At 44.1% G+C, this 20463-nt stretch overlaps 1 protein-coding gene across 4 annotated transcripts; it reads left to right on the top strand.

Annotated features, from left to right (window-relative positions):
* The first annotated feature begins 14599 nt into the window (after positions 1 to 14599).
* On the top strand, positions 14600 to 20359 carry LOC127313497 (uncharacterized). Of its 4 annotated transcripts, XR_011747933.1 has the most exons (4): positions 14600 to 15062; positions 19790 to 19931; positions 20043 to 20073; positions 20110 to 20359. XR_011747933.1 is itself a non-coding variant. In XM_051343990.2 (2 exons), the coding sequence occupies exons 1-2, from the start codon at positions 14819 to 14821 to the stop codon at positions 17994 to 17996; spliced, it is 249 nt and encodes an 82-aa protein (XP_051199950.1). In that variant the 5' UTR covers positions 14614 to 14818; the 3' UTR covers positions 17997 to 18239. The 4 variants fall into 4 exon arrangements, 1 of the variants encoding a protein (XP_051199950.1); XR_011747932.1 differs by having other exon boundaries at positions 14601 to 15062; positions 20043 to 20357; XR_011747934.1 differs by having other exon boundaries at positions 14604 to 15062; positions 19796 to 19931; positions 20043 to 20354.
* Positions 20360 to 20463: the final 104 nt, after the last annotated feature.

Here is a 20463-nt window from a genome sequence, read left to right as displayed (position 1 = left end):
TTGTGGAGATTCTTCAAGGGCAAGGCCTTTGTGGCGATTTATTGGGAGCCTCCAATTAAGTTGTGGAGATAGCCCCAAGCTTTGTGCGGGTTCGGTGACCACCCTAAGGTTCCATAGTGGATCGAGGACATCCCTTTTGGTGGGAATTCTCGAGGAGAATACGGTGGCCTTCGAGCATTTGGAGTGACTTGTCCTCCACACCGCTCCAACGGAGAGTAGCACTCGCAAGAGTGTGAACTTCGGGATACATCGTTGTCTCCACGTCACTTCGGTTATTACTATACCCAAGCTCTTTACTTATGCACTTTACTTTGTGATAGCCTTCATGCTTGAAGTTATATATCTTGCTATCACATAGTTACTTGAATTGCTTAGCATAAGTTGTTGGTGCACATACGTGAACCCTAGTTATATAGGTTTTGTGCTTGACAAATTAAACGCTAGTTTTATTCCGCATTTGTTAAGCCATATTCGTAAAAAGTTTTAAACCGCCTATTCACCCCTGATGACCCACAAGTATAGGGGGTGTATCGTAGTATTTTCGATAAGTAAGAATGTCGATCCCAACGAGGAGCAGAAGGTGTTGACAAGCAGTTTCGATGAAGGATTCACTGTAAATGCTCACAGACAAGTATTCAGGGGGTTTTGATGTAACAGTTGAATAAAGTACGAGTAAATAAAGTGCGAGAGTAACAATTGCAGCGAGTGGGCCAATCCTTTTTAGCACAAAGGACAAGCCGGTTTGTTTACTTATAATGACCAAGCGTTCTCGAGGACACACGGGATTTTAGTCTAGTGCTTTCGCTACATACGGCTAAATAATCTTCATTGTTATGATAAGTGTTGTGTGGGTGAACCTATGCTAATGTACCGCCCTTCCTAGGACTAATACATACTTGTGATTATACCCCTCGCAAGCATCCGCAACTACAAGAAAGTAATTAAGAATAAATCTAACCACAGCCTTAAACTCTGAGATCCTGCTATCCCTCCTGCATCGATATACCAACAGGGGTTTAGGTTTCTGTCACTCCGGCAACCCCGCAATTGGCAAACGAATACAAGATGCATTCCCCTAGGCCCATAAATGGTGAAGTGTCATGTAGTCGACGTTCACATGACACCACTAGAAGAATAACACCACAACTTAAATATCATACCATTGAATATTACTCAACCATAGTTCACTACTAACATTTAGACTTCACCCATGTCCTCAAGAACTAAACGAACTACTCACAAGACATCATATTGAACATGATCAGAGGTGATATGATGATGAATAACAATCTGAACATAAACTTGGTTCAATGGTTTCACTCAATAGCATCAACAACAAGTAGAGATCGATACCGGGAGAGTTTCCCCTATCAAACAATCAAGATCAAACCCAAATTGCTACGGCGGTGACGGTGTCCAGCGGTGGAGACGGCGGTGATGATGGTGGAGATGATGATGATGGTGATGGAGATGATGTCCAGCTCGATGACGGTGACGATGGCGTCGATTTCCCCTCCCGGAGGAATTTCCTGGCGGATTCCCTGCCCGCCGGAGAGCTCCTTTCTCTCTGGTGTTCTCCGCCCCGCAGAGGCGGCTGTAACTCTTCGCGAGGTACCCTCTGTGTCTTAGGTTTTCGGGACGAAGGATTTCGCGAAGAAAAGGAGGCGAAAGGGGCTGTGGGGCCCCCACACCACATGGTGGCGCGGCCAGGCCATGGGCCGCGCCGCCCTATGGTGTGGGCCCACCCTGGGTCCAGCTGGCTCCTCCTTCTGGCTTCCTTCGTCATCTTGAAAAATAGGATTTTTGGTATAATTTCCTTCCACAGTTGATCTTCCGAAATATTGCGTTCTGACGGTGCTTTTTCCAGCAGAATCCTGGCTCCGGTGCTTGATCCTCCAACAATGATGAAACATGCAAAATAGATGAAATAACATAAGTATTGTGTCCCAATATGAAATATATCAATGAATAACAGCAAATTATGATATAAAATAGTGATGCAAATTGGACGTATCAACTCCCCCCAAGCTTATACTTCGCTTGTCCCCAAGCGAAACTGAGCTCGATAAACAGGACCACATGTTTATGGAGTGAAGAGTCGATAAATAAAATACGGACAAGAAGCATCATATTCATTCACACAAGACATTATAGTAAACAACCTCCTCATATAACTCAACTTGAAACAAGTATAAGGTAATCACAAATAAAGGTGCATAAGAAATCATAATTGGTGATGGCAAACTTCGTTCTTGGTCAGAGAACAATTAACAGTTTATACTTATCTCATTGAGCAGCGCTCCCATGTTAAAATTTATAAGGCACAACTTGCATACTCAATCATAATGGTCTCTTCATGATCATTGATAACTTGCAAAGCTATATTCATTCAGATAAAACTTGTACTAAACAAGGAAGAATAAAAGACATGATGAAGCAAATCACAATATAATGGTTTGATCACAACTACTCAAATGCTTGCTTGAGATGGAGGGAAATAGGTTTACTGACTCAACATAAAGTAAAAGACAGGCCCTTCGCAGAGGGAAGCAGGGATTAAATCATGTGCTAGAGCTTTTTCAGTTTTGAAATCATATAGAGATAATAAAGGTAATATTTTGAGAGGTGTTTGTTGTTGTCAACGACTGGTAGCGGGTACTCTAACCCCCTTGCCAGACAACCTTCAAAGAGCGGCTCCCATATTATTTTTATTTTGTATGTGGCACTCCTTCCAACCTTTCTTTCACAAACCATGGCTAACCGAATCCTCGGGTGCCTGCCAACAATCTCATGCCATGAAGGAGTGCCTTTTTTATTTTAGTTTTATTATGATGATGACACTCCCCCCAACCTTTGCTTACACAAGCCATGGCTAACCGAATCCTTCGGGTGCCGTCCATCAATCACATACCATGGAGGAGTGTCTATTTAGTTTAATTAATTTGGGACTGGGAATCCCATTGCCAGCTCTTTTTGCAAAATTATTGGATAAGCGGATGAAGCCACTAGTCCATTGGTGAAAGTTGCCCAACAAGATTGAAAGATAAAACACCACATACTTCCTCATGAGCTATAAAACATCGACACAAATAAGAGATACTAAGTTTTTAATTGTTTAAAGGTAGCACATGAAGTATTTACTTGGAATGGCAGAAAATACCATGTAGTAGGTAGGTATGGTGGACACAAATGACATAGGTTTGGGTTAAGGTTTGGATGCACGAGAAGTATTCCCTCTCAGTACAGGTCTTTGGCTAGCAAGGTTAATTAGCAAGCATAAGAGTCGAGGGAAACAAACAAATATACATGTGATAGAAACAATCATGCATCTTCCTTGTAAGCACAAATAATTTTAACTTCAGAATAATAGGCTATGAGCTAACAAGAAAGAAAGACAATGAAACATCTACATGTATTTCTCTTTTCTACTAACCTCAAAGTGTTGTTGCTATTGACCAATGCTAAGTTTGCCAAAACCAAATAGATTTATTCAATGCTCCCAAAGTGATACCAATACTAACAACAAGGCAAATCATATGATAGAGATTGCAAACTAGAATAAGATGTGCAATATGTAAATGATAAGACTTCTCATTAATATTCCATAACGATAACTCACACCAAGGGATACATAGATAACCAACTAAAGGAGAGATACTTCCAAACTGCAACCCATCTTATATGATAACTTCCCTACTCATGATATGACACTACTTGACAATAAAAGTAAAAGGTAGTGATGATGTGATACCGCGGCACTCCCCCAAGCTTGGAACAAACCAAGGGGATGCCAATACCGATGATGAATTACTCCTTTGGCGATGATGTTGATGAACTCCTCTCGCGCTTCTTACAGAACTCCTTCAACTTCAGTTTCTCAGCTTGACAATTCTGCACTAAGACTCGAAGAGATTCATTGTTATTTGAAGTTGGCGATGATGACCTTGTGATGCGAATCGAGTGGTATTCCAGCATTCTTCGGAGACGGCAATTCTCCTCCTGGAGTATCTCCACTTCTCTTCTTAGAGCCCGATATTAATCACAAAACTCATCGGTAGTCCGTAGAACTTCTTCCAACATAGGGAAGGAGTCGAGGCTAAGAGCGGGTGGTAAAGGTCCCTGCAGGTTATGAGAAAAAGAACGTCGAGTGTCAACAGATCCCACCAAGATTTGCTTGCTCCCACCGGCTTGCTGCTCTTGTCTCGATGGCACCTTCTTCACTTCTTCCTCCGAAAGCCCCTTGCCCTTGTTGTTGGAGGCCATGGTGCTTCTAAACTGAAAACAGATCCTGGCAGAAACAGCTCGAAACAAAACACGTCGAGAAAACGATATACGAACCTCCAGGGGTCCGGGGGATTATATAGCAAATATTTTCACGACAAAAGGAAAGTACCAGATCGAACCAGAGTCGGAAAGGGGCGACGAGGCGGCCAAACCATAGGTCGGCGCGGGCCCAGGTCAGGCCGCGCCGCCCTATGGTGGCGCCCCCTCGTGCGTCCTTTCCACTCCGTTTCGAACTCGTAATTTTTCATATTTTCCAAAAACAGCAAAAATATTGTTCGGAAAGTAAATTGCGTACTTTTCATTACCAGTACTGTTACCTATTCAAAGTCGAGTTCTGGCGGACTGTCAATTTGCCCTTTGATGAAAGCCTCCGGTGTTTCCACTTGAATAATATCAACATCAACATTATAGGAATCACCTGAGATATAATGCTTGAGTCTTTGTCCATTCACCACTTGCGTAGCATTGCCTTGGAGAGAGCTAATTTTGATTGCTCCTGAACGATACACCTCCTCGACAACATATGGTCCTTCCCATTTCGAGAGTAACTTCCCTGCAAAGAATCTGAGACGAGACCGATACAATAGGACTTTATCCCCAATATTAAATTCTCTTTTGATAATCCTTCTATCATGCCATTTTTTAACTTTCTCTTTAAAGAGTTTAGCATTTTCATAAGCCTCACTTCTCCATTCATCTAGAGAACTTAATTGCAACAACCTCTTATCACCGGCAAGTTTAGGATCTTTATTTAATTCTCTAACAGCCCAATAAGCTTTGTGCTCTAGTTCTAAAGGTAAATGACAGGCTTTCCCATAAACCATTTTATAAGGTGACATTCCCATGGGATTTTTATAAGCAGTTCTATAAGCCCATAGTGCATCCTTCAATTTACTAGCCCAATTCTTTCTAGTTTTATTAATAGTCTTTCCCAAAATAGATTTAATTTCTCTATTTGATAATTCTACTTGACCACTAGTTTGAGGATGATAAGCGGAAGCAATTCTATGATTAATACCATACTTAGCAAGAGTTTTTCTAAAACCTCCATGAATAAAATGAGAACCTCCATCAGTCATAATATATCTAGGCACTCCAAATCTAGGAAAAATAATGTCTAAAAGCATTCTTAAAGAGGTCTCACCATCAGCACTTTTTGTAGGTATAGCTTCCACCCATTTAGTAACATAATCAACAACAACAAGTATGTGAGTGTTACCTTCTGAAGACGGAAAAGGTCCCATGAAGTCAAATCCCCAACAATCAAACGGTTCAATAACAAGAGTATAATTCATAGGCATTTCATTACGTCTGGAGATATTACCAACCCTTTGGCATTCATCACAAGATAAAATAAACTTTCTCGCATCTTTGAAGAGAGTTGGCCAATAAAAACCTGATTGTAAAACCTTTTGCGCGGTTCTTTCTCCGGCGTGATGTCCTCCATAAGCACTACCATGACATTTACTCAATATCTCTTGTTGTTCATATTCGGGAACACATCTTCGCATAATACCATCCACTCCTTCTTTATATAAGTGTGGGTCATCCCAGAAATAATGCCTCAAGTCATAAAAGAATTTCCTCCTTCTTGAGCCGAAAAGGTTGGAGGCAAGTACTTGGAAACAATAAAGTTAGCATAATCAGCATACCAAGGACTGTCTCGCGAGCTCACCTTTATTACAGCCAATTGTTCATTTGGAAAACTATCATTAACGGGAACAGGATCATAAGCAATATTTTCCAATCTAGACAAATTATCAAAGAATCGGATTATCAGCACCTTTCCTATCTACAATATGTAAATCAAATTCTTGCAAAAGAAGTACCCATCTAATCAGCCTCGTCTTAGCTTCTTTCTTTGTCATAAGGTATCTAATTGCAAGATGATCAGTATGAATAGTAACTTTTGAATCAACAATATAAGATCTAAATTTATCGCAAGCAAAGACTACAGCTAATAATTCTTTTTCAGTTGTAGCATAATTTCTTTGAGCAGCATCAAGAGTTTTACTAGCATAATGAATAACATTCAGTTTTTTATCTACTCGCTGTCCAAGAATAGCGCCTACAGCAAAATCACTAGCATCACATATAATCTCAAAGGGTAAGTTCCAATCAGGAGGTTCAACTATAGGAGCAGTTGTTAAGGCTTTCTTTAGAGTTTCAAAAGCTTCCTTACAATCATCATCAAAAACAAATGGTACATCTTTTTGAAGAAGATCAGTAAGAGGTTTTGAAATCTTGGAGAAATCTTTAATAAATCTCCTATAAAACCCAGCATGACCAAGAATACTACGAATACCTTTAACATCCCTAGGATAGGGGATCTTCTCAATTGCTTCAACTTTAGCTCTATCAACTTCAATACCTCTCTCAGAAATTTTATGTCCCAATACAATTCCTTCATTAACCATAAAGTGGCATTTCTCCCAATTAAGAACAAGGTTAGTTTCTTCACATCTCTGCAAAACTTTATCAAGGTTTCACAAGCAACTATCAAAAGAATTCCCATAGACGGAAAAATCATCCATGAATACCTCTACAATACTCTCACAAAAACCATGAAAAATAGCAGACATGCATCTTTGAAAAGTAGCAGGAGCATTACATAAACCAAAAGGCATACGTCTATAAGCATAAGTTCCATAGGGACAAGTGAAAGTGGTTTTCTCTTGATCTTTAGCTTTAACAAAGAATTTGTGAAAACCTGAATAACCATCAAGAAAACAAAAATGAGTATTTTTAGACAATCTTTCTAGCATTTGATCAATAAATGGTAAAGGGTAATGATCTTTCTTAGTAACTTTATTAACTTTTCGAAAATCAATGCACATTCTATACCCTACAACTACTCTTTGAGGGATGAGCTCATCATTATCATTAGGCACAACAGTCATTCCTCCTTTCTTGGGAACACAATGCACAGGACTAACCCATCTACTATCAGCAATAGGATATATAATACCAGCTTCAAGAAGTCTTAATACCTCATTCCTTACCACTTCCTTCATCTTCAGAATTAGACGACGCTGATGTTCAACAACAGGCTTTGCATCATCTTCCATATTAATAGCATGTTGGCAAATAGAAGGAGAAATCCCTTTCAAATCATCAAGAGTGTAGCCAATAGCTCCTCGGTGTTTCTTCAATATTTCCAAAAACCTTTCTTCCTCAATCTCTGAAAGCTTAGAACTAATAATAACAGGATATATTTTCTTATCATCAATATGAGCATATTTAAGATTATCAGGCAAAGGCTTTAAATCAAAAACAGGATCTTCCTTTGGTGGCGGTGTTGTACCCAAATCTTCCACCGGTAAATCATGCTTCAGAATAGGTTGGCGGAGAAAAATTTCCTCAAGCTCATCTCTTTCTTTCCTAAAAACTTCACTCTCGCTATCCTCCAAATGTTGCTGCAAAGGATTGTTAGGAACAAGAACAATAGATGCACACTGTTCCATTTTAAAATCATCACTAGGCAAATCAGCTTTATAAGGAGTTTTGGTAAATTTAGAGAAGTTAAACTCATAAGATTCACCAGCAAATTTAGTCAAAATTTTCTCTTTCTTGCAATCTATAATAGCTCCACAAGTATTTAGAAAAGGTCTACCAAAAATAATAGGACAATAATCACTAGCAATGAGAACCAAGTACCAAAAAGTCAGCAGGATATTTAATCTTACCGCATAAAACTTCCACATCTCGAACAATACCAATTGGAGAAATAGTTTCTCTATTAGCCAGCTGAATAACCACATCAATATCTTCAAGTTCACAAGAATCAATTTCATGCATAATCTCCGTGTAAAGCTCATAAGGAATAGCACTAACGCTTGCACCAATATCACATAATCCATAATAACAATGATCACCAATTCTAACAGATAGCATAGGAACACTAGCTTGTTTGGGTTTATTAGGATGTGAAACAATATTAGAAGCATCTTCACAGAAAATAATATGACCATCCTCCACATTTTCAGTCACAAGATCTTTAACTATTGCAACAAAGAGGTTCAACTTTTATTTGTTCTTCGGGTTCTACACGTTTCTTTTCACTTGTATGACCCGCACTATTTATAACAGTGTACTCCTTCATTTTAGCAGGGAAAGGTGTTTTTTCAATCTAAGCTTCTGGAATAACATGATCAGCAGTTTCAACTACAACACATTTATTAATAGATGAATCAATTTTATCTTTATACGGTTCATGATACTTATCAAAATTCTTCTTTGGCAATTCATAATGAGAGGCAAAAGCTTTATAAAGATTTGCAGCAACTTGAGAATCAAGACCATATGTAGCACTCATATTACGAAATTTATCAGTATCCATAAAAGCTTCAATGCATTTATAATCATAAATTATACATGATTCTCTATCCTTGTCGTTCTCCCAACCTTCAGTATTTTCTTGGATCCGATCGAGAAGGTCCCTTTCAAACTCTTCTTTGTTGCGTGTAAATGATCCAGAACAAGAAGTATCCAGCAAGGTCTTGTCTTGAAAAGAAAGTCTTGCATAGAAATTATCAATAATAACATTACCAGGAAGCTCATGAATGGGGCATTTGAGCATTAAAGACTTCAATCTCCCCCAAGCTTGGGCAATACTCCCTCCATCATGAGGCCAAAAATTATATATGCGATTCCGATCCTTGTGAATTTCACTTGGAGGATAGAACTTAGAATAAAACCGGGGCACAATATCATTCCATTCAAGAGAATCCCCATTATCCAGTAATTTATACCAATGCGCCGCTTTACCAGACAGCGATAAAGAGAATAGTTTCTTCCTCACTTCATCCATAGCAATACCTGCACAGTTGAATAAACCGCATAATTCATGTAAGAACAATAAATGATCTCCAGGGTGGACAGTTCCATCCCCTTCATAGCGGTTATCCATAACACGTTCAATAATTTTCATAGGTATTTTATATGGTATCACTTCCTCACCTGGCGCCTCATCCACTACCGTTGCAGTAGTAGTAGATTTCCCAAATAAAAATTGAAGAGAAGATCTCTCCATAATGACTTATAGCAAGGCAGTAAATAAAATCAGCACAAACAAGAAAGGTTTTCCTTACCAATTCCACTTACCAATAGCGCTTCACTCCCCGGCAACGGCGCCAGAAAATAGTCTTGATGACCCACAAGTATAGGGGGTGTATCGTAGTATTTTCGATAAGTAAGAATGTCGATCCCAACGAGGAGCAGAAGGTGTTGACAAGCAGTTTCGATGAAGGATTCACTGTAAATGCTCACAGATAAGTATTCAGGGGGTTTTGATGTAACAGTTGAATAAAGTACGAGTAAATAAAGTGCGAGAGTAACAATTGCAGCGAGTGGCCCAATCCTTTTTAGCACAAAGGACAAGCCGGTTTGTTTACTTATAATGACCAAGCGTTCTCGAGGACACACGGGATTTTAGTCTAGTGCTTTCGCTACATACGGCTAAATAATCTTCATTGTTATGATAAGTGTTGTGTGGGTGAACCTATGCTAATGTACCGCCCTTCCTAGGACTAATACATACTTGTGATTATACCCCTTGCAAGCATCCGCAACTACAAGAAAGTAATTAAGAATAAATCTAACCACAGCCTTAAACTCTGAGATCCTGCTATCCCTCCTGCATCGATATACCAACGGGGGTTTAGGTTTCTGTCACTCCGGCAACCCCGCAATTGGTAAATGAATACAAGATGCATTCCCCTAGGCCCATAAATGGTGAAGTGTCATGTAGTCGACGTTCACATGACACCACTAGAAGAATAACACCATAACTTAAATATCATACCATTGAATATTACTCAACCATAGTTCACTACTAACATTTAGACTTCACCCATGTCCTCAAGAACTAAACGAACTACTCACAAGACATCATATTGAACATGATCAGAGGTGATATGATGATGAATAACAATCTGAACATAAACTTGGTTCAATGGTTTCACTCAATAGCATCAACAACAAGTAGAGATCGATACCGGGAGAGTTTCCCCTATCAAACAATCAAGATCAAACCCAAATTGCTACGGCGGTGACGGTGTCCAGCGGTGGAGACGGCGGTGATGATGGTGGAGATGATGATGATGGTGATGGAGATGATGTCCAGCTCGATGACGGTGACGATGGCGTCGATTTCCCCCTCCCGGAGGGAATTTCCCCGGCGGATTCCTGCCCGCCGGAGAGCTCTTTTCTCTCTGGTGTTCTCCGCCCCGCAGAGGCGGCTGTAACTCTTCGCGAGGTACCCTCTGTGTCTTAGGTTTTCGGGACGAAGGATTTCGCGAAGAAAAGGAGGCGAAAGGGGCTGTGGGGCCCCCACACCACATGGTGGCGCGGCCAGGCCATGGGCCGCGCCGCCCTATGGTGTGGGCCCACCCTGGGTCCAGCTGGCTCCTCCTTCTGGCTTCCTTCGTCATCTTGAAAAATAGGATTTTTGGTATAATTTCCTTCCACAGTTGATCTTCCGAAATATTGCGTTCTGACGGTGCTTTTTCCAGCAGAATCCTGGCTCCGGTGCTTGATCCTCCAACAATGATGAAACATGCAAAATAGATGAAATAACATAAGTATTGTGTCCCAATATGAAATATATCAATGAATAACAGCAAATTATGATATAAAATAGTGATGCAAATTGGACGTATCACCCCCCTCTAGGTGGCATCCATATCCTTTCACGAACCACACACATACCTGATTGACGGGGTTTGTGCCGCTATCCCCTCTGTTCTCGAGCTTGTGATGGTAGCCACGCCTTCAAGATCAAATACGAATCCATCATCGAGTCCATGAAACCCTTCTTTCGTGTCCCCACCTTCATGTGAAAGGGGGAATAGGGGTGCCTCTCCAATCGCGTCCCCCAAACTATTTTCTAATGAGATTTGGGGCGTATCAGACGTTTGACCGCTCCCGGCCACGTGCCCCAAAGCTCTTTTCGGTCCTGCGTTGCCCAATACGCTGTCTAGAGCCCGTAGACCATCTCAGCTACACAAGTGATGATGCGGGGGCGCCATACGCAACGCGGAGATGCATCGCGAGTGGAGGGCCCACTTTGTCAGCGGCGCAGAGGTATGGTCATGGGGTTTAAACCCGTCGCCTACCTCTGGTCAAGTGGTGTAATGGCCACACAAATTTTGTAGCGAGCTACATAGTTTTCCTAGGAGGCGCATCGAAGCATCACGTCATGCATGGCCACGTGGCCCTGCGCGTCGACGTTATGGCGCCATACCGCCCGGCCTATCGCTTCGCCTTCCGTCGTTGTATAAAAGGTGAACACATCTTCTTAGCGATTCCACACTATTCGTGCCGCTCCCCTTCCTTGCCGTCCCCTAGATCACACCCACCTCCAATCCTAGATTGTGCCCACCTCAGCCATGTCTAGAAGCCGCCGAAGCATTCTCACCGCTAACGAATTCGGACGCGGCAGCCTCACCGCTGCGGAGGCATGGGAGCTATACGCGGCGCGGTACCCTGTACTGCCGGACATGTGCATGCCGAACATTATTTTATGGACCTCCGCATACATGATACATAGAATTACATTCGAATATAGATTTTTTTCAAACAAATTAACTAGTCCTAAAAAATTTCATCTTAGCATACAATTAGAGAAGGCCTTACATCTACATGTTGATATTTCTTTATAAAAAATGAATCAATTATTACAAATAAAATAAAAATGATGCACATCTACAACTTTTTTTTAGAATTTCTTATGGTTTCAGAATAGCATTTTTAAAATAAAGGTAGCCCAAACACCGTTTACACTTTCCGGGAGCGGGGATACGCAAAAGGAAAAGATCACATTTGGGCCTGCCTAGATGAATGAAGGCTAGGCCTAGCTAGTTCTAACCTTTCTCTAAAAAAAAAAAGCTAGTTCTAACCTCTTCACCAAGAAAGATCCTGGTAATTGCCATGTGTCCCCTACCTCACTGCCGCCAGTTTGATCCTTTCGATTTGCTCGATGTCGCCCTCGACCGTAGTCCCACCTCTCCACACCGCCACGGCCACCGTGTCGCCATCGTCCGTACTACTCCCTAGTGATAGCCTCACCATGGCGCCACCGCCACCTCGCTGTTGTCCGTGGTTGTCGTCTCTCCAAGTCGCCACCGCCATCGATATCACAGATGACCACCTCTTCTTCCTTCATCGTCCCCACTCTCCCTTCCTCATCGCGTTTTCGAATGATAAACCCTAATTACTTTTGGTGTGACAAGTCGACCAGATCATAGAAAAATGTTGATTAGTATTGTCACAACGCCCCCTCAAAAAAAGATCAGGATGATCCTTGTCGGAAATTAGGCATGTCCACATGTTCTAAGGGCATCTCCAATGGTCAAAGGCATTGTGCGCTTTGACCGTCCGTGTCCATTTCGGTCGGGCCACGGACACCAATTTATTCTTCTTGGGTCATTTCTCTGTTTGAGCCGGGTAGCCCAGTGGCCCGATGCATTTTGTTGCCATTTTTCATTTTTATTGGTATAACACATTACATAGTGCAAAAAATAAAGTAAAAATGGCAAGAAAATATCCCTAGCTAAGATTGGCGCCCGCCATGGCTGCCTAGTTGTCGTCGTCGACAAGGTTGATAAAAACCGAAGGCGTCCAAGTCCACGTCCAATGCAGAGGCTGTTGAGGCGCTAGAGCCGGTGCTCGTGCATGATGAGGCGACGGAGGGGTCGTTGGCCTCCGTTGGGCCAACACCGTGGCCCGTAGTTGGACAGCGAGACCATCCCACTGAGTGAGGTCGTCGAGCTCGCTATTGCCAATGGCCATCTCCATGGCCTCGTCCTCCGTGAGGTTTGGCGGTTGGAGTTCGTCGTCCTCCTCCTCGTCCACACCCTCCTCCTCGTCGAAGTGCACGCGACGCTCCCGGTTGAAGAAGTCCATGTCACCTACGTATCCCGCGCGGCGGCGCGGGTCGTCGAACTCCCAGGCCCCGAAGGTGGACCAGTTGTAGGAGTCCAAGGCGAAGGGTGGATCCTCGGGTAGATCCGACGGGGGATGAATCAACGACGGCGGATTTCATACTGCTGTTGTCGTTCCTCGTGCGGCACCGGAGACATCGTGACACGACGGTGGTTGAGGAACCAGCCACCGCTCGGCAGACCCGCGTCCCGCCAAGGGACCGGCCGGTTCTCCTTGAACAACCAGTGGGCGAGTTCAACCAGCACGTGAGTACTCGGCTCGCTGTCGTGCTTCGTCTTGCTTAACAACCATCCCTTTCCCATGGTGATGTCGGTGGTAGTTGGATGTAGGCGAGGTGCGGGCATACTCGCCCTCTTTTAAAGGTTAGGCGCTGCCTTGAACTGGCGGGACGGCCAAGCGCCTCCCGTGCCAACACTGGTGCGCGTGGAGGTGGGACCACACCATTGACGCGGCGCGAGGAACCGAACCGTTCTCGGAGCCACGCGGAAGAAGGAACACACTCAATCGCTGTCAGGCCGGCCCAAAGGGCAACAAGGCGGACGCGTGCGCAGCGTCCGCGAAGACGCAATCTTGACGCAAATTTGTACCGTGTTTGCATTCCCACGGACATACCGATCAGCTTGCGTCGGAGCGATGGGCTATAGTGCAGACCTATTTTTAGTTAGAGCTGCCCTAACATGTTCCACACCTATGCTGTGGCTGGAATGACATGGAGCATGTTCTCGTTCCGTGATGCTGGCGAAGAATGACATGGAAGCCGAGATCTGGGGTCTAGCAATGGTGGCTCGAGTCTTGGTGGTTATGAGGAATTGGCTTGGTGATTTGTGATTTGGAGCAGCGGCATGCAAGCGGGGGCGAGTGAACAAGAGTAGGTCAGAATCCTACCACTCCGGGTGAAATCCCAAGGTCTGGCCTTAGTTGGTTGTGTCTGACAATGGTCTTGTTGGAGGCATTGTTTTGAGAGCGAGGACTTTCTTCAGGTTGAAAACCTAAGATTTATTATCGGGCAATGACGGTGCTTGTGCACTGTTACCTTCTTGAAGGCGTCGCTTTTGAAGAAGCTGGACTTCAGGTGTTGTCTTGGTGGTGTCTGTTTCAATGAATGAATCACTGTGGCAGGGCTTTTTTTTTTGTAATTCTTTTTCTTTCTTTCTTTCTTGGTTGTGTGCATCCGTAGTGCCGCTAGGGCAATACATTGTTGCAGAGGCTGAGTGTAATTGGTATCTTCACGCATATATATATATATACTCTTTCTCGAAAAAAATGCTGTCGCTGGAAATTGTGCAGAGAACAAACACACCCTCGTCAAAATCGATCAGATCATCATAGAAAAATGTTGACAGCTCGGGAGCCGTGAAGGTGGAGTCGTGGTGGAGGGAAGGGAAGCAAACCAGTCAAAATCCGATTCCCACCAACCACAAGGCAAAGCACAAACCCGCCTTCCAAATCCCGACAAGGCAGCACGACACCACCGCGTCACAGCGCGCCTTCAACTTCAAGGCCAGCCCCCCACGCCGGCGGCCACCGCATCGCCCATCTCGCTGCTAGGACCCCGCCGGGCGGCCGCGCGGGTTCGGCCGGAGGCGGAGAGATGCGGCGGTCGTCGAGCGGCGCCCGCGTGTCGGAGGGAGGGGACGCGGCCTCGTCATCGGCGGCGGCGGCGGGCCACCACGGCGACGACGCGGCGCTGCCGACGTTCGACCCGCAGTCGGCGGCGGGGCGGCGGGAGGCCGCGCGGACGCGGTCGCTGGGGCGCGCCGTGCACTGCATCCCGGTCCTGCTGCTCTTCTGCGTCCTCGTGCTCTGGCTCGCCTCCACCTCCCCGGTCCACATCGGTAAGAAAACCTGCGCGCCAGCTCTCCCCCTCTGCTCGATCCATGCGTGATTCGTCTCCTTGGTTACGCTCCGCCTGTACGTGAATAGCACGCCTCGGACCCTCCGCGCGTGTGTTGCAATGTGCAAGTTTGCAACACGCCGAAGCCTGTGAATAGTGCAGTAGCGCTTCAATCGCGGCTTGTCTTAGCACTTCAGATCTGTTGGTTTCCATCTCAATCCGATCACGAGATGGCAATTTTGTCCAGGATACTGCGTGAAGTGCAACTTGTTCTTAGGATATCTGTTAAATGAATCGCAAATGATTATGCTCCCGTTGCTTGTATGTGAGGCATATGTTAGCCTTGAGCAATTCCTGCTAGGTTGTCTCCACCATAATCCTGCAAAACTTCCGCAAACGAAGACAATGCCATATGTAGTTGGCAGCACATCACAGGAGGAAATGCCGTGGCATAAGCACCCCCATAGCAATATGGTAGCCAAATCTTCTCGGTTCAGGCCAGTACCAGTCGTTTTTGCAGCGGGTAAGCTCCCCTGTTTCGGCATCCAGGCGCCAACTTTGGTTCTTGCGTCTTGTGCGCACTGAAACTGTTTGATGCTTTGCTTCCATCAGGACGCGTTGAGATTCCTCTTGTCTGCATCTTGCTTTATAGCGGCAGAAATATGCCTCCCTTCCCTGGTAGTCTAGTACATCAGCCTACCAGGGGATGGAATGCTCTTGCTCTTTGAACAATCTTGTTATTCGCCGTGTCAGGACTAGTGAGCCAATTTTCAGAAAGACCTTGGTTGATTCAGTTGCTTTGGGAATCTGTCTGCAGCTCAAAGCATTCTGCAATTGGCCAAATCATCGATTTGCTTTGCTGTCATGAATTTTCTTGTCCAACTTCTGTCATGCATTTGATTGACCGCGAGTCCCTGATAAACACTACGAGTGTTGAACACTTGGATCATCTGCATGTGCGCCTGTACGTGGAGCACCTCTCTGACCCTCCGCGCGTGTCCCTGCGGAAATCGAAGATAACAATAGAACATCCTGTTTCGACGGCAACACTTTAGTCTTGCAATCTGCAAGTTTGCAATGCGTCTAAACTGGTGAATAGTGCTTTAGCTGTCCATCCTAGCGTGTTTGAGCCCTTCATATCTGGTAGTTTTCATCTCAACTCGATGAAGAGATGACAATTTTGTGCAGGATAGCACGTGAGGTATTGAGCAAAATATTTTTTTAGAATATCTATTGAAGGAATACATCTGTAAGTTACTGAAATGAGTAAGCTCCCGTTGCTTGTATGTAAGGCCTATGTGTGACCTCAGAAATTCTTGGGCCAGTGGTCGGTGCTGGTGCGGGAGGAGGCAGCGGAGTGGTCGGTGCCCCCCCTTGGGCCAGCGCGAGGCTCACAATTGGACGGCGAGGCCATCACACTGAGTGTGGTTGTCGAGCTTTCTATTGCCGATGGCCATCTCCATGGCCTCGTCCTCTGTGAGATTCGGCGGTTGGAGTTCGTCCTCCTCCTCGTCCGTGCCCTCCTTGTCCTCCTCGTCGTCGTCGAAGTGGGGGCGGCGCTCCCAGTTGAAGAAGTCCACGACGCCTAGGTAACCTGCGCCGCGGCGCAGGTCGAACTCCCAGGTCCCGAAAGTGTACCAGCTGTAGGAGTCCAAGGAGAAGGGCGGGTCCCCGCGTAGATCCGACGGGGGATGAATCGACCATGGCGGATTTCGTACTGCTGTTGCCGTCCCTCGTGCAGCACCGGAGGCACTGGGACATGACGATGGTTGAGGTACTAGCCACCGCTCGGCAGGCCCGCATCCCGCCAAGGGAATGGCCGGTTCTCCTTGAACAGCCGGTGGGCTAGTTCCACCGGCACGTACGGGCGGTTGCGCATGGTGTTCTTCTTCTTGGCGTGACAGGAGCCGGCTCGCTGTCGTGCTTCGTTTTGCGGAACGGCCATCCCTTTCCCATGGTGATGTCGGTGGCGGTTGGATGTAGGCGAGGTGCGGGCAGACTGGTCCTCTTCTAAAAGCCGGGCGCCGCCTTGAACTGGCAACCCAACCATCGTCGGAGCCATTTCTCACACGCGGGAGACGAAAAACACTCGGTTGCTGGCAGGCGGGCCCGAAGGGCAACGAGGCGGATGTGTGCGCTGCAGCGTCCGCGAAGATGCATTCTTAACATAAATTTGGGTCGTCTTTGCGTTCCCGCGGACAAATCGATCAGTTTGCGTCGAACCGCCATCCCTTTCTGTACCATAATCCTGCAAAGCTTTTGGGTTCAGGCTAGTGCCAGTCCTCCTTGCAGCAGGCAAGTTGTCCTGTTTCCTGCATTCAGCCACCAATTTTTGTTGTTGTGTCTATTGTCTATTTAAACCGTTTGATGCTTCTGTCAGGATGTGTGAGGTTCCACCAGTTTTCATCTTGCTTTACAGCGGCAGGGTGTAGTCCCTGCCTCCCTGGTGGTAGACTTCATCAGCCCACCAGGGGATAATGGGATTCACTTCCTCCTAGAGCAATCTTGTCTCACTGAAAAACTGCAATACTGTATCACATTATTGTTAATCCCTGTCAGGATAGAGTGAGCGAATTAGCAGAGAAACCTTTGTTGTTTTGAGTGTCATTGGGAATCTCCTTCCAGCTCTATATACTTTGCAATGGGTTAGATCATCAATTGATTTAGCTGTCAATTTGTAACGGAGTAGGTTGAAAAGATGTGATCCCATCCATGTGCTTGATTTTTTTTTGGAATTTTCCAATCTCCCAACTTCTGTCATGCACTTTATTGACCCTGAGTCCCTGATAGATATTATGCTGTGTTGATCTTGCATCCAGCAATGGAGTTTCTAATTTAACCCGGAGTCCCTGATATATCTTTTTAATAGTGTGTTTTCTCTGTTTTGCCGGCAAAATGATTTCTGATCAGAACTTTACTTGTGTATACAGACTGATGAGGATATGGCAAGTGGATCCAAAATCTGGTTTCCAGAGTTCCGCAAAAAGTACATTGAAGTAGATAAGAAATGATCACGTAGTGCACCTACCAAGGGGGTATATCTGGATATTCTTTTCACTCCAGATTGGAGTTGGTGTGATTTGGCCCACCATTACAATTTGTATACACAATTCTTTTCCAGCACAAAACATGTACATATACTATGATATTGTTTTATACATGTTCTGGTGTATTCGTATTCACAGAAACACGCTCAATACAAGTGAATATAGGATAGCTAGCTCAGCCAAATCACCATTTGGTTATTATCAAAAGGAAAATCAGATACCCTTCTGGCCTTCTCCGGTTCTGTTTAATAACAGGAACAAACCCCGTGACATAGAGCAGGTTTAGTACATTTTGGTATACGTCCTTGGCGTCAGTAATTCATCGTCAGAATCTTGGGCATCAGCAACATGTGTGTAGTGTATCTTCAGGGTTGCTATCTGCTTGCTCCATTTCTGTTTTTGCAGAAGCACAGTGGATACAAGTGAATATATGTGTTATTATTTGGTTGTTTTCAAAAGGAAATTTTAGGTACCCTTCCCTGCTTCTGTTTAAAAGAAATAAACCCATGGCATAGAGAAGGTTTAGTACATTCTGATACATCCTTCGATTCAAATTAATTGACTCAACTTTGTCTAGATATAGATGTATATAGACGTGTTTGTTGACTAGATACATCTATGTCTAGACAAAGTTGAGTCAATTAATATGAACCGGAGGGAGTAACATTAGTTTGACGTCCTTCTCGTCAGTAAGTCATCATCAGAATCTTGCGCATCAGCAATATGTGTTCTCTTTGAGAGTCTTCATCTCTTCGCAGCTCCCCTTGTGCTTGGCCAAGGTATCGTTCACTTCCCAAGGATCTGTAGACATTGACTAGTTAGGCACCTGAATACTCATCTATTCTTGTCATCCTATTTGCAAAGGTGCCTGCAGCTTTTCAGCCATATAAGTAAAGGAAAACCCGATCTGAAAAAAAAATTCCTGTTTTCTGATGCAATACAAACAAACATGTGGTGCAAAGATTCATCTTCACAGCAAAATGCACAATCAAGAAGTCTGTTAAATGTTCATATCTGACCCTTGCCAATTTCCATGAGATAGGAACATTTTCTTTTCCTAAGTTTGTCCCAAATTCTGGTTACGATTGTTCATGACAAAGGCATCAGAACTGAATACAAGTGAGAAAAAACAAAATTTTGCCTGCACCTCTTCGGTGCCTCCATCCGATCATCCAAATCGACAAGATACGGTAGAAACATTTTCTGTAATCTGACTTGAGTTGATCTTAACTTGGTGATATTTTTGATTGTCTAAATATGGTTGAATCGGTCACACTCTTGCAATATTCCTTAAAGCGTAGCTATAATCTCTATCTGCATTATCGACAAAATTATAAAATGTCTTGGAGATTTTTTTTGACCATTTGCTTACTGAAACTGTTATAGCTGCTCAGATTAACTCATGATTCTTATGTTAAGGGTCTGTTTGGTTTGATTGAGATTGACATGGATTGGGAGGTATTGACAGGGAATTAACTTGTATTCCCTGCCATCCCATGTCAAGCCCTCCCAAGTTGGGTATAACTGAACAAAAAGGGGGTGGGGAGAAATGGTTGAACCAAGAAACAAACAGTCATGATTGATAAGTATTTGCAGATTTAAGATTTCAAAACAATATAGAATGTTGCTTTTTGCCTCTCTGAATAATATTTCTGTATCATTTCATCCCATGTTATCAAAGCTGCAGCTGCTCTTGTAAAGTGCGACATTATCACCCAGAAGCTATCGTGTCGATGCTGAACGAACCAGAAGTATACAGCATGTCAAAGAGCACCGAAAGTTAGTTGAAGAGGAAGGAGGAAGATAGTGAGCATCGCAGACAGGCAAGTGTTGTTCCATTCTTCTCATCTAAAGAACCGTGCCTTTTGATCACATCACGATTATGGTGCAAACTCCGCTAGATCAATCGTTCACCTATAACCTATTGCATGCAGATATGCTCCTTGTCTGATACACACGTGCCCTTGCAAGGCAAACTTCGATTGGCTGGGACTATTTTTTAAGTGGTGTACCATGTGCACTAGCACCTTGAGATGCACTAGTGTACTAGGACTCGTTCAGCATTATAGTGAGTTGGGAGAATTTCTGAAAAATAGTGACCGTTGAAGTTGCGTTGATTATATGTATATGCTACAATTGGATTTGGATTATATGGGTAGGCTCCCGGTTGGTGTCAAACTAACCTATGTAGCCAAATTAGACTAAAGATGTGGGTTGTAGGTCAGATGGAAGATCTTTTTTTTTTTGCTTAAAGTAATAAAGTGCCCATTTTCGAAAAAAAGATAGAAGATCGTTTTTGAGGATGGTCAGACATGCGTGGCAGGGCCTGTTGGACAGGTTTGGCATTTAAAGATC

This window comes from Lolium perenne, chromosome 7, assembly GCF_019359855.2.
Source record: "Lolium perenne isolate Kyuss_39 chromosome 7, Kyuss_2.0, whole genome shotgun sequence".
NCBI classification, from domain to species: Eukaryota; Viridiplantae; Streptophyta; class Magnoliopsida; order Poales; family Poaceae; genus Lolium; species Lolium perenne.
This window is presented reverse-complemented; position numbering and strand designations above follow the sequence as displayed.